The 14,271-nt window shown below is 41.2% G+C and overlaps 1 protein-coding gene across 1 annotated transcript; it reads right to left on the bottom strand.

Moving 5' to 3' along the window:
- Positions 1-7,999: 7,999 nt before the first annotated feature.
- On the bottom strand, positions 8,000-12,090 carry LOC120443515 (extracellular calcium-sensing receptor-like). The gene is made up of 9 exons (XM_039622350.1): positions 11,900-12,090; positions 11,304-11,598; positions 11,076-11,162; positions 10,584-10,853; positions 10,129-10,341; positions 9,770-10,045; positions 9,224-9,448; positions 8,998-9,121; positions 8,000-8,910 (listed from the first exon to the last, which is right to left on the bottom strand). Exons 1-9 carry the CDS (start codon positions 12,007-12,009, stop codon positions 8,000-8,002), a joined length of 2,511 nt encoding a protein of 836 aa, XP_039478284.1. The 5' UTR covers positions 12,010-12,090.
- Between the last annotated feature and the right edge of the window lie 2,181 nt (positions 12,091-14,271).

The raw sequence follows: 14,271 nt of genomic DNA on the forward strand, positions 1-14,271 counted from the left end.
AGCAAGAATGAAGACCAAAACATACACAGTCTTATTTCATGCATAGCAAGGTTCATGCTCAAAAACTCCATATTAAAAACTTCAAGTCCAAATCGCATTTGAAACGGAAAATAAAACCATTTAGAGTGTCAAAAAAATTTAGTTGCTTTGTAAGAAGCTGACTGTAAAGGGAAGACAAGACTGGGAAAGTTAGGGGGAAGACCATGCTGATGGATGTCAAAGGGATGGTTCATTTCAGAAGGACAACCTGTAGGTAGAACAGGGGAGAGGAATCTCTCTGAAAGTTGAGCAGATGTTCAGTAGTAATGATGAAAAGTCATTTGAATCTAAACCAGATGCACTCAGGAAGCCAAGGTGTCAGAGACCGTCAATGGCTACAGATAAAGTGGTCTAGCAATGAGGATGAACCCTTCTGGTGGCTGATTTTTAAGCTCTGGAGGCAACACTTGTGGCCAGTGGAGAGGGCAATGTTTTGAGTGGTGAAGTAATAGAAAGGCTCACAGCAAAACAGAGTAGGTAAGTGGCCTGATGTGAAGGCAGAGTTACATATAGGTGATGGACGGGTCCATTCATGTGGTTAAACTTGTGGCTAGCAGAGAAGGCATATGTTCTCATGGGGGTAAACCCAGTGAGATCGACCTGGTGACCAACAGTAAATGGGAATCACTCTAGTGGCAAGGATGGAAAGTGAACCCAATAGTTCTGTAGCCCAGCTTTAAACCTGGAAGAGTAAACAAGGCTGAAAAGTGGCCAGACCGCTGAGGTCAAATACAAAGTACAAAGATTTTTCCAGGCAGCTCAGGTTCTAATGTTGGAAAGGATGTGGGGATGTAAGACTGCAGGAACACAACCTGAGCCTGAAATACTGTGGTATTATTCGAGATTATCTTGGGGCCAGCTCAGACATAAACAGTTGTCTGTGGAAGACTGGGAACTCCCATCGTTTTAAAGCGTATTTCTATTATGAGTTAAAAGTGCAATAGAAGTACATTTGACTTATGAAACATGAAACTCTGAAACAGTTCCTGGAGTAGCCAGCACAGGATCAGGACACCCAGTCACAGGAGAGGGTAGCTCGTGCACCAGAAAAAAACTCAGGATACACAATCTCAGGGCTAGCTAGCTTAAACGTATATTAAACGTACATTCTCAGTTTTGGGTACCTGCCGCTGAGAAAACATGGAGCAGCTCAGCAATGTGTCAAAAAAGGACAGCGATGCTTCCACCAAATGCTACCACGAAATTCTACCACCCCCCACATTCAACCATAGCTGTGGAAACATAATTTGGGGGTGTTTTTCAGCTAAGAGGATATGGTGTGTAGACGCATTGGTTGACTCTAAAGGGTTAAGGTAATGAAGTGTCTTAGCCACTATCCAGAATAAGTTCTAGAGAAAATGTGGAGAAAGCTGAAACCTCTGAACCTAAAGCATTTAGAGAATTCCTGTAAAGATGAGTGAGGCAAAATCCCTCATGACATGTGTGCAAACCTAGTGACTTACTAAATTGTACTATTGTGATTGCCAACAAGGGTTTTTCCACCAAGACCTAAGCCATGGGGATCAAATACTTTTTTTCACTCTCTGACATGCAAATCAATTCATGACTTTTAAGTAATGTGTTTTCTGGATTGTAAGTTTGCTCGCTTCTTTGGAAGAAAGCAAACTTACAAATTCAGTAGTGATTCAAATAATTATTTCCCCCAAAGTATATAAACTCTGTAGTGTATCCTGAGTCTTCCCTGGGGCCTCCTTCTGAACATGCTTTTAACACCTCACTAAGGAGGCATCCTATTCAGATTCCTAAACCAGTCAAACTGGCTCATTTCGATGTGGGTGAGAAGTAGCTATAGGCTGAGTCCCTCTTGAATGACTAGAATCCTCACCCAATCTCTCAAGGACAGCACAGCCCACCTTTGGAGGAGACTTATTTTCACCATTTGTATCTGCAGTCTCATTCTTTTGGTCAATACCCAGATCTTCGTGAACATAGGTAAGGGTCACAGCATAGATTGACTTGCAAAATCAACAGGTTTGCTGTCTTTCTTCACTCTCTTCATCACCAATGGAGTGTCACCATAGCTGCAGACATGACCCCAATCTGTCTATCACTTAATAGACAGAGTGAGTCCACACTCTTGAACAAGACCCCAAGATATTAAACTTCTCCACTTTTGGCAGCAACTCGTCCCTTACTTAGATTGGGCACTTCAGGGTTTGCCCGCTGAAAACCATTGCCTCTAACTTGGAGAAGTTGATTCTCATTCCTTCCACTTCAAATGTTGCTGCAATGCTGACAACCACCCCAGTATGAGCTGAGACCACAACCCAATGAGGCCAACAGAACCACATCTTTTGCAGAAAATAGAAACAAAAGCCTGAAATGACCAAAGCAAGAACCTTCTTCCACTTGTCCATACAAATCTGTGTCCCTGGCAAAGTCTAAATCCTATTAAGAATGAGTCTGACTTGCTGACAATATCAAACAAGCTCTCAAAGCCCTTCACCTTTGTTGTCCACTCTCCACTATTGATGGATAGTGGACAGGCACCAACTAACTTGGAGCTAGAGCTTAGTGAAGCAACTTCAACAATGGAGGTATGGAAGGTGGTCTAGTGGGACTTACTTTCCTGAGCCTCCCTCTCAAGATTGTTGAAATTTTGCTGGAGGTAGGGATTAAAGATCTTGTAAAGTGCCGTTACTGCCAGATGCTCCCAGCAGACCCTAACTATATGCTTGGGCATCCCATGCTTGTCCATCACAGAGACAGGCTTGGGACAAAATACAGAGACAAGACTGGACACAGAAGGGAATTGGAAGTGTACAAACTTGGCTTTTACTTTTTCATAATGCTCTCTTTGACCAGTGTTGGGGAGTAACGGAATACATGTACCAGCGTTACGTATTTAAAATACAAAATATGAGTAACCTTATTTCGTTACAGTTACTGTTTAAAAAGGTGATATTCAGAATAAAGTTACTTTGTTGAAATAAATGGATTACACAGCGTTCTTTTCCTGTTTCATATGTTAGGCTATGCCCTGTCTATTTTTGGCAATTCCACACCGGTGGAACCCCAAACAAAACATGCATTAAGAGGCTCTAATGCCTGGGTCTCAATCTCGCGGCCCATGTCACCTCTACTAGCAGCCCGAATAATGACTTGAAGAAATATTTTTAAAGAATATTATTAAAAAAATTATTTAATATGAAGGCAATAGGCCAGGGGTCAGCAACCTTTAACACCCAAAGAGCCATTTGGACCCAGTTTCCACGGAAAAGAAAACACTGGGAGCCGCAAATACTTATTGACATCTAAAATGAAAATAACACTGTTATTGTTTTTTTACCTTTTATATAAACAACTAAAGTGTGTTGCTTATGAAATCCATGAAGTGCTACAGAGAAATCTAAATTTTATTTATGTAATGAACGCATTTTAAACTCCATACTTGGCCTGCCTAGGGTTGAAAATCTCGATAAGTGTACGGCATTTCTGCGGGTATGGTTTATGCGAATGTGACGCTTATTTTGAGCGATGAAAAATAATAACATATAATTTTATATTTATATTTCAAGATCACAATAATCTTCCAATTTAGAACTACAAGTTAAAAAAGAACTAACACAAATAAAATACACTTCAGTTAAATACTTATAAAAAAATTTTTCAAACCACGTGGAGCTGCAGTATAAGGACTAAAGAGCTGCATGCAGCTCCGGAGCCGCCTGTTGCTGACCCCTGCAATAGACAGTGTTACAGACATCGCCCTAAAGAATGTAGCCTCATGCGTAGTATATTCCATGCTGCAGAAAGAATGGACTGCCATACCCATTATGTGTCTGTGACCACGAGGGAGGGAGGAAGAAAAAAGAGAGTCGAAAAGTACGAGTTGTCACCAACCAGAAACGGGAGATGGAAACATGTATATATAATAACAACCACTGCAGCCAAAAAGAGTGCCTGACAAGCCCAGTGGTAAGTAAGCTATTAAGACTCAACTGCACACTGTGTTAGTGTTTTCCTCCAAAACAATAGGTTCTGTTGTAGCAGCCTTTCAACACCTCTCTCTGTCTCTCGCTAGCAAAGTTGACCCAGACAACAAAGTAAAACTAGTTTTGGCTACGAGCCCAACATGGAATCCCACGTATTAACCAGAGGTCCCTTTACTACGGTTCGGAGCCGCGGACCTGTTTTATGCATGCACAGAATAGTTTTCTATACGAGATTGCTGCAAAAACTGCAGCCTTACCTAATTTCCACCGCCTTTGACAAATGACCCAGCACACACAGCATTACAAGTTAAATGATGCAAATGTTTATTCACAGTTGATTTTTAATTCTATTTTCAATTCAATTCTGTTCAACTCAATTAAAATCAGTTTTATTTATACAGCTCCACATCACAAAAACAGTCACCTCAAGGCATTTTATATTGCAAGGTTGTCATGGTTCTGGGACATTGTAACCCAGCTTTTTGAGTGTCTGATGTTTTGTTGTCATTTTGTATTATGGTTTATCATTTAAGATTCATTTAGTAGTTTATTCTATTTTCTTTTCTCGTACATTTAGATTCTCCTTGTGTCTTTGTCGTGTGTCCCTCACTGTGTGTCTGTGTTTCTGTGCGTTTGTGTCAGTCCTTGTGTCTTGTTTCCCTCTTCTGTTCCCATGTTTCTCTCCCTATGTGTCATGCCATTTCCCCTGAGTGTCATGTCTTCTGTGTCACGTTGTTGTTGTGTTATGCTTTCATGTGTGCTCTCTTGTGTCCCCTTGGCTCCTGTGTCATGCAGTATATGAAGTGATCTATGATTTAAATGATTTAACAAACACTTCTAGATACATTTGATTGCACAGTTGATTTTGTGGTCTACACAATAATGAAAAATGTAATCTGGTATAGTCTCCATTTTAACATTATTTATCATCACATTTACACAAGATCATGAGTTTTGGGCCCAATATTCACGCAGATGGGACTCTGTGGGACAACCATTGCTCAAAAATTTTGATGATTGAGCATTGGTTTGATTCATAAGTTGTCACTTGTTTATTAAATAACTCTTTACCCAGTCCAGTGCCACCTCTCTAATCGCATACCTTTCCACTTTATCAAAAAATATCTGTTCAAATGTGTCAAAAATTTTCTTCTACTTAATTTTTTTGTGTTTATGTGTGTGCCCATTCTTGAGCAATTTACATAAAATGCAATTAGATGAAAAACGATATCCACTTTATTCAAGCTGGTGAAGGGGGAAGATCCACCTCCTATGTATTTTTAATGCATTAATTCAAAGTTCATGAGGATGCAGAAATTTGTTGGATGATGTAATTGAACACTAATCAGTATGCATTTAAAGGAACAATATTTTTTTTAATTAAATAAACAAAAAAAAATCAACAATCTGTATGTTTAAATTGGGGTTAAATTTCACGAGTAAGCATCAACGAGTAGGTAATTACATATTAAGAGTATGATTAGTGTGTACTGCATCTTAAAAAATAAATGAAAGTAGAATGGATCACAGTATTTGTACATTTGCAATCACGTGACACCAGCGCCAAGATTTAAAAGGAATATTAAATTGATTTAAATATCAATCAAAATCAACAATCTGTATGTTTAAATTGGGGTTAAATTTCACCAGTAAGCATCACAGAGTCAGTAATTACATATTACTGACTCGTGAATGAATCATGATATTTGTACATTTAATGTACATTTTTGTACATTTGTACATATAAAGCAGCCAGGTATGACCTCCGAAAGTCCATAAAAAAGGCCAGAAAGGACTACAGGGACAAAATGGAGTCCAGCTACCACAGCTTTGACACCAGGCGACTGTGGAATGGACTGCGCTGCATCACTGACTACAAGAAGGTCAACACAGTCAGTGTTCAGCCCACTGCATCTCTGGCAGACGAGCTTAACAACTTCTATGCTCGTTTTGACGCAGACAACAGAGAGCAGATCCTCTACCCTCAGGAGGACAGTGAGGCTGCAACTTTAAGTCTGAAAACAGAAGCTGTGAGATGGACCTTTAAAACGGTCAATCCTCACAAAGCTCCAGGACCGGACGCCATCCCAGGCCGGCTACTCAGAGTGTGTGCAGACGAGCTGGCAGAGGTGTTCACCAACATCTTCAACCTCTCCCTGAGGCAGTCAGTGGTCCCCACATCCCTCAAAGCATCCACCATCATTCCCGTTGCCAAAAAATCAGTGGTCTCCTGTCTGAATGACTACCGTCCTGTTGCACTGACATCCGTCATTATGAAGTGCCTGGAGCGGCTGGTCAAAAGTCACATCTGCTCCTCCCTCCCTGACACACTGGACCCTCTTCAGTTCGCCTATCGGACAAACAGAGCCACAGAGGATACCATCGCCCTGGCAACGCACACCACCCTCACTCACCTGGAAAAAGGGAATACATATGCAAGGATGCTCTTCATCGACTACAGCTCGGCATTTAACACCATCATCCCCTCAAAACTTGCCACGAAGCTCGTCGACCTTGGCTGGGAACACCAATCTGCAGATAGATTCTAAACTTCCTCACAAACAGGCCCCAGGTGGTGAGAGTTGGTAAGCACACCTCCTCAACACTCATCCTAAACACAGGTACGCCACAGGGTTGTGTGCTTAGCCCCCTCCTATATTCCCTGTTCACACACGACTGTGTTGCTAAACATGAGTCCAACATCATCATCAAGTTTAAGGATGACACAACCATCATAGGCCTCATCACAGACAATGATGAGACAGCCTATAGAGAGGAGGTGATGGCACTGTACGAGTGGTGTCTGGAAAATAACCTGACTCTCAACATCAGCAAAACCAGAGAAATGATAGTGGACTACCGGAAACGACCAGTCAGGGAACACCAGCCCATCCACATCAACGGTGTCAAGGTCGAAAGGGTCAGCAGCTTCAAATTCCTTGGAGTCAACATCACCGAGGACTTCTCCTGGACCCTTCACACAGACACTGCTATCAGGAAAGCTCGCCAGCGGCTTTACTTCCTGAGGAGGCTGAGGAAGTTTGGCATGAACACCAACATCACCTCAAATTTCTACAGGTGTGCAATCGAGAGCTTGCTGACGAGCTGCATTACAGTTTGGTACAGAAGCTGCTCTGCCAGCAGCCGTAAATCACTACAGAGGGTGGTGAAGGCAGCAGAGCACATCACTGGCATGAGGCTTCCTGCCATTCAGAACATTTATCTCCAGCGATGCCTCGGTAAAGCACACAGCATCATCAAGGACCACAGCCACCCAGCACATCAGCTCTTCTCCTTGTTACCATCTGGCAGACGTTACAGGAGTCTGTCTGCTCGGACTACAAGACTTAAAAACAGTTTTTACCACCAAGCCATACGACATCTCAACCACAACAGTTAAACACACACAGCACACTCCACAGGACGCACTCAGAAGCTACCCTGCAGCTTCACAAGTACTCTGTTTGATCTGCACTGGTCACTCCACTTTATTGTTATTGATATTTATATTTAAAAGTGCAATACTGTAATTTTCTGCTGCTCATTCCTGTGCAATATCCCATCTGCCCCCCCCGTCATATTTCTTTTCAAGATTTTCTTATTTAATCACTAGTGTACATATATTTATATTTATAGATACATATGTATTTAGTCATCTTTTCTCTTTTACCACGTCTCTCTAATATTTTGCTCTTTACTATTTTTCTATTTATTTTTTTATTATTTTATTTTATTTTATTATATTTTCTTCTATTGTACCATGCTGCTGAGTGACTGCTGCTCGTCAAACACATTTCATTGCAATGTTGACCCTGTGCTAACTTGCATATGACAAATAAAACTGAAACTGAACTGAACATTTGCAGTCATGTGACACTAGCACCAAGCTTTAAAAGGATTTAAAAGGAATATTAAATTTATTTAAATACACATTTTTTTCTGCCTGGAGAAAAACTGGAGAGAGAAACTTTTCTCTTTTCTTTCTTTTGAAATTAGTGAACTGTTTATGACTCAATGCCACGACCCATAATAGATTTCTTTGTGTTCATCTCTGGTCTCAACAGGATTATGTAACATTTAGGTCCAAACAGTGTGATCAAAAGTCCAAAACTTGAAGCCAGGATGGCAAATACCTCCACTGCATCTGCAAGTTTTCCTGGTGAGCTGACATAAGCAGGAACAAAGGCCACCCACACAGCACAGAAGATCAGCATGCTGAATGTGATGAGCTTGGCCTCATTAAAACTATCAGGGAGATTCCTCACCAGGAATGCAATTAGAAAACTGAGGAAAGCCAGCATGCCAATATAACCCAATAACACTGCAAAACCAACAGTGGACCCCACTGCACACTCATACACTATCTTGTCATTGTGGTATTGGGTGTTTTTATGTGGAGTTGGAGAGGAAGACACAAGCCAGGTAGCACAGATGGCTGCCTGAATTGATGTAAGAAACAGAACTGTTCCTCTCTGCTGCATAGCACCAAACCACTTCAAACTGGTTCCCCCTCCTGGCTTAGAGGCTTTGAACACAGCCAGAACAACCATGGTTTTTACTAAGATGCATGAGACACAAAGCACAAAGCTGATCCCAAATGCTGCGTGTCTGAGTTGGCATGTCCACAGCCTGGGTCGTCCGATAAACAGCAACGAACAAAGGAAACACAACTTAAGTGACAACAATAGCTGGAAACTAAGTTCTGAATTGTTGGCACGTACTATGGGTGTTCTGCGATGGCAGATAAAGATTCCTAGAACAACAGCACATATAAGTGTTCCCAGTAACGAGGTTGCCGTCAAACAAATGCCCAAAGGGTCATGATAGGAAAGAAACTCTGTCTTCTTAGCAATGCATACATCACGCTGGGGGTTTGACCAAAAATCCTCTGGACAACTGGTGCACTCCAAGGAGTCTGATACAAAAGGGAACATTGGTGAAATGCATATTATTCTTCATAATAATTAAATTGAATATGTCATGCAAAAAGAAAAATACGTACTGCTCTTATTAGTGATTTTTCCTTCAGAACAAGGGATGCAGTCAAAACAGCATTGGGGTTTCCCCTTCTCTCTCACCATGTGGGTACCAGGAGGACAGCTCTCACTACATACTGATCGAGGTGGCTGTAGGATGAAATTAAATAGCTTTGCTATGAGTTAATTAGCTTTTACACTGATATATACTGGACATATGCCAAAAGTTAACTTTTAAAGCTCATATCGAACCTTTTTCGATTCAAAGTTCCAGAAGATTCTGTTTTCATCAAGTATGAGTTCTTCACCTTCACCTGACCCCTTAACCTCACCCACACTTTGAACTTTAGTGCTTCCATCAGGGAGCCACAACCAGTTCATCACATCATAAATTGGCTCCACATCACCATTCTCATCAAATGACACTTGATCACCAAACGGAGTGGTGAAGTTCACTCTTTCCAAGTAATAAAGAAGCTGTTAAAAAGGAATGTACAATAAATAAATTACTTTTCACACTGAGGTGAAAAATAACCCAGTATGGCATCCAGTATTAAATAATCAAATAGAATATTACATCACTAGTAATGATTCATGCATACATGCCTCTGTTCTAAATTTATCAACTGCTAATTTTTGGGGGGAGTGCGGAAAATCTGTTTAGCTCACTCTAGCTTTTTCATACTTAATATTATCATATTGTATTTAATCCTACATGTTAAATTCTGTAGTAAATTCTATGCTGAAAATAATTTTAAAGCAAAGAATTTATAAACAGATTGAAAAATGATATCACACCTGCCATGGCTCCAGTGACCGCAAAGTGGCACAGCTGTTCCCACTGAAAGGCCCTCTTCCTGGCTTACACCGCAGCATGTCATCAAGGGAATATGCCAGTGCATATACAGCTTTGTACACATTATACTCAGGCCGCAGGTTGGAAACGTCCAAGAACTCATTGTCCACATTTTGCAGATTTTCCTTTCCAGTGCATAATGCACCTCCACCTTCCAGCCAGCCTGCTGGAGCTGGAGCAAACCTGCACTGAAATGCAAATTCCCAAAACTGGTTCACCTGAAATATTTTAATATTGTTTTTTACATATCATGAAAATATACGATTCTTCCAACTACCATATTAAAAATTTAAACTCCCACCATGCTATTTCCATAGCTATTGTTGTGATGTAGATCAGGACGTATTTGTAACAGGAATTCCCTGAGTCCTGGTATTTCTCCTCGACGAATAGCGATCCCCAGTGTACCACTCAGGTATGGCATAAGCTGAGGTGTTTGGAGCACATCAGGTACTGTTACTGTCCAGCTTTCACTGGCGATCCACTGTATGCCAGTTAGATTTTGCCTCACTACCTGTGAATTAGATTACACCTAATTCCATACATACACCTCCACCATCTATGAAGTGATATTGTAACTACAACTTCTTTAGTGACATTATCATGCCATTGAAGTCATTATTCATCTTCAAATAAATTCTGCTTGACTGGTTTTCTGTACTCATTCAACTAGGATGTAATACATGTTTTACACAATATACTTTTGTGATTCAGACCTATGAAGCTAGTAATAATTAAAGATTTGTAAAGCCAAACCTCTTCCATAAGATTTATCACGCGACTGTAATGTTCAAAGACAATGACAACTCGAGCTGTGGATTTTTTCATCACAGCAACAATCCTCCTGAGTTCATCTGTGTTTTTGTTCCAGGGCAAAACCTCAGTGTAGGCCAGGCAAGCTTCACCCGAAAGATTCAGCTCAGACTGAAAGGATCTTGCTGCATGAAGTCCATAATCATCATCAGTGACAAGCAGACCTGCCCAAGTCCAGCCAAAGTGTTTTAGAATCTGGATCATAGCACGTACCTAAGTGTAAATGCATAAACAAGAACAATTTTCCACATGATTATTTTTGCATCAGTTTCCAGTGCACACCTCATGGTCACAATTTAGCTTTTTTCATACAAAAAAACTGTAACTGAAAAAAAACCATTTTGCGTCATTGTAAGCATATTGTTGCAAAGCAGGTAATTTCTTTAACCAGAATTCATTAGCTTTTCCATTTTAACTTTGTTAACAGATTTTCACCTGGAAAGCATCACTTGGGATCGTCCTAAAGAAGGATGGATACTTTTGATGGTCACTCAGGCAGGAACATGTGGCAAAATAACTCACCTGTTAAAAATAGACACTATATGCAGTAATATCCAACATTTTTTAACTTTGTCATGCATTGTTTTGTACAAGTGGCTCTACATTTGCTATCAAATGAAAACAATCAAAGAAAACTGTTACATGGTCAAGCAGAAAACTTACCATAGGTACTCTGTACAAACCTAAGACGTTGGAGATGGCAATTGAAGGTGTAGAGGACTGATCACCCACAATCCCTATGACTGAAGGATTTCCAACACATGTATCATTCAATATAATTTTCTCCTCTTGACTATTGGCCAATGACAATGCTGCACGGAATCCAATTCCAAGTTCAAGGCAGCTATCATACAGAGTATATCCCAGAGTCACATTTGGTAGCAGGTTTGAGTTTCTGTTGATTTCATCAATAGCAAAGGCCATGGTTTGTGCGAGCTTAAATCCTAGGGCATAAACACTAAGACAAGAAAAAGTTAGTTATTGAAAAAATACATTTTCATCAAGATAGATATTCATCTAAGATACTTTACATGTGACAAAATTACTTATTTTTATTATAATAAAGAAACTGAATAACAATTAACAGGATATTTTGATGAACAAATATAAATTTATAATTCAAGATACATGCATTTATCCGGAATGATTTTAAACTGAAAAGTACAGTTACCTTAGGCATAAATTAAAAGCTCATATTTCCATTACAATAATTTTCTCTTTTTTTTTCTTTTTCTATGCTGTTTTCCTGTCATACTTACCCACTGCAAGTAGGCTGTTGTGGTTGTGAAGTAAAAGACTGAATAGCAACACTTGAAAAGAAGTGGATTTGAAACAGTCCCCCCAGAACCACATCTCCAGTCTTGTACATCCCATTTAGATCAAACTGTCCCTGTAGCTGACATGAGAGGGAAAACTGAGAAGAGGATATGACCGAGGAAAAGTAGCAAGACAGCAAAACAAGCAAGAGCAAATTGGTTCTCAAAGTTGAGCACATGACAGCTTTCTGAATCACTGATCCCAGTCATTAGGTTTTATTTCTGTGTCATTCGCTTTTATTGACATTTTGTTTTGTTTAATCTTGCACACCAACCATTAAGGAAGAAGGGTGAGTATGGGTGGGGCCTAAAAGACTTGTCATTTGAGACATTTTGTTTTTCTATCCAGTAACTTAATTATTTACTACTGTGAGTTAATTAGTTATCAGCAAAAAATCACTGAAGAGTAACATTTCTGTGTTTTGTTTATTTATTTTTTTTGTTTATAAGTGTCATAAAGGAAGAATGAAGACCAAATCACATAAAATCTTATTTAATTTATACCAAAGTTTATAACTTATTGTGTTATAGCACCACTGGGGGGGGCTGCTATTGTAGTAGTTGGGGGAGTCTCCTACTGAGTGTGTGAGTATTGTGTGGCAGCCATTACATGCTGTTCATGTGTCTGTTCCGAGAGAGACCTCACCATTGTAACGGGCTGGCACAGGCGCCTACCTATCCCAGCAAATGTATATACGGATGGAGTGGAGCCATGGAGACCTGGCTTGTATGGTCTTATGTTGCTGACATCAAATAAAGGTCTGTTGTTCGATTTAAGATAAGATAAGATAAGATAACCTTTATTAGTCCCACACGTGGGAAATTTGTTTTGTCACAGCAGGAAGTGGACAGTGCAAAAGTTATGAAGCAAAAATTAGAATAAAATAAAATAAGAATAAATACAGTACACAACTGTACAGAATAGAATAAAATAAAATACTATATACAGTAGAATAAAATAGAATAAAATATACAATAAGATAAAAATAGAATACAAATGCTATATACAACTGAGTAAAAAATACAACGATGCCAGGAAGATTATTGCACTTAGTGTTACTGCACATGTGTGTGTTTGATCAGTTAAAGTCTTTGTTGTGGAGTCTGACAGCAGTGGGGAGGAAAGACCTGCGAAATCTCTCCGTCCCACACCGTGGGTGCCGCAGTCTCCCACTGAAGGAGCTGCTCAGTGCTGTCACAGTCTCATGCATGGGGTGGGAGATGTTGTCCAACAGGGATGACAGCTTAGCCGCCATTCTCCTGTCACTCACCACCTCCATTGGGTCCAGAGGGCATCCTAGAACAGAGCTGGCCCTTCGGATCAGCCTGTTCAGTCTCTTCCTATCCCCAGCAGAGATGCTGCCGCCCCAGCAGACCACACCGTAAAAGATGGCTGAGGCCACCACAGAGTCATAGAAGGTCTTCAGGAGTGGGCCCTCCACTCCAAACGACCTGAGTCTCCGCAGCAGGTACAGCCTGCTCTGCCCTTTCCTGTAGAGGGCGTCTGAGTTATGAGTCCAGTCCAGTTTGCTGTTCAGATGAACACCAAGGTACCTGTAGCTGTCCACAGCCTCAATGTCCATACCTTGGATGTTCAGTGGTTGCAGTGGAGGATGTTTGTCCCTGCGGAAGTCTACCACCAGCTCCTTGGTTTTACTGGCATTGATCTGGAGGTAGTTCAGCTGGCACCAGTCCACAAAGTCCTGAGTCAGTCCTCTGTACTCCTTGTCGTCCCCATCAGTGATGAGGCCGACTATTGCAGAGTCATCAGAGAACTTCTGCAGGAAGCACTGGGTGGAGTTGTGGGAGAAGTCTGCAGTGTAGATGGTGAAGAGGAACGGAGCCAGAACCGTTCCCTGTGGGGCCCCCATGTGCTGCAGACGACCCTGTCCGACACACAGCCCTGAGTCCTCACATACTGTGGTCGGTCGGTGAGGTAGTCCAGAATCCAGGTAGTGAGGTGATGGTCCACTCCAGAGTTCTCCAGCTTGTCCTTCAGAACCGAGGAAGAATGGTGTTGAAGGCACTGGAGAAATCAAAGAACATGATTCTCACAGTGCTCCCAGCGGTCTCCAGGTGAGCGAGGGAACGATGTAGGAGGTGAATGATGGCATCATCCGCTCCAATGCCAGGCTGGTAGGCAAACTGAAGTGGGTCCAGTGATGAGCTCACAAGGCGCCTAAGCTGAGCCAGGACCAACCGCTCCAGGGTCTTCATCAGGTGGGATGTCAGAGCCACCGGCCTGTAGCTGTTGAGGTCCTTGGGGCGTGAAGTCTTTGGCACTGGAACAACACAGGAGGTTTTCCAGAGCTGTG

Source organism: Oreochromis aureus, linkage group 14 (genome assembly GCF_013358895.1).
Source record: "Oreochromis aureus strain Israel breed Guangdong linkage group 14, ZZ_aureus, whole genome shotgun sequence".
Taxonomy (NCBI): Eukaryota; Metazoa; Chordata; class Actinopteri; order Cichliformes; family Cichlidae; genus Oreochromis; species Oreochromis aureus.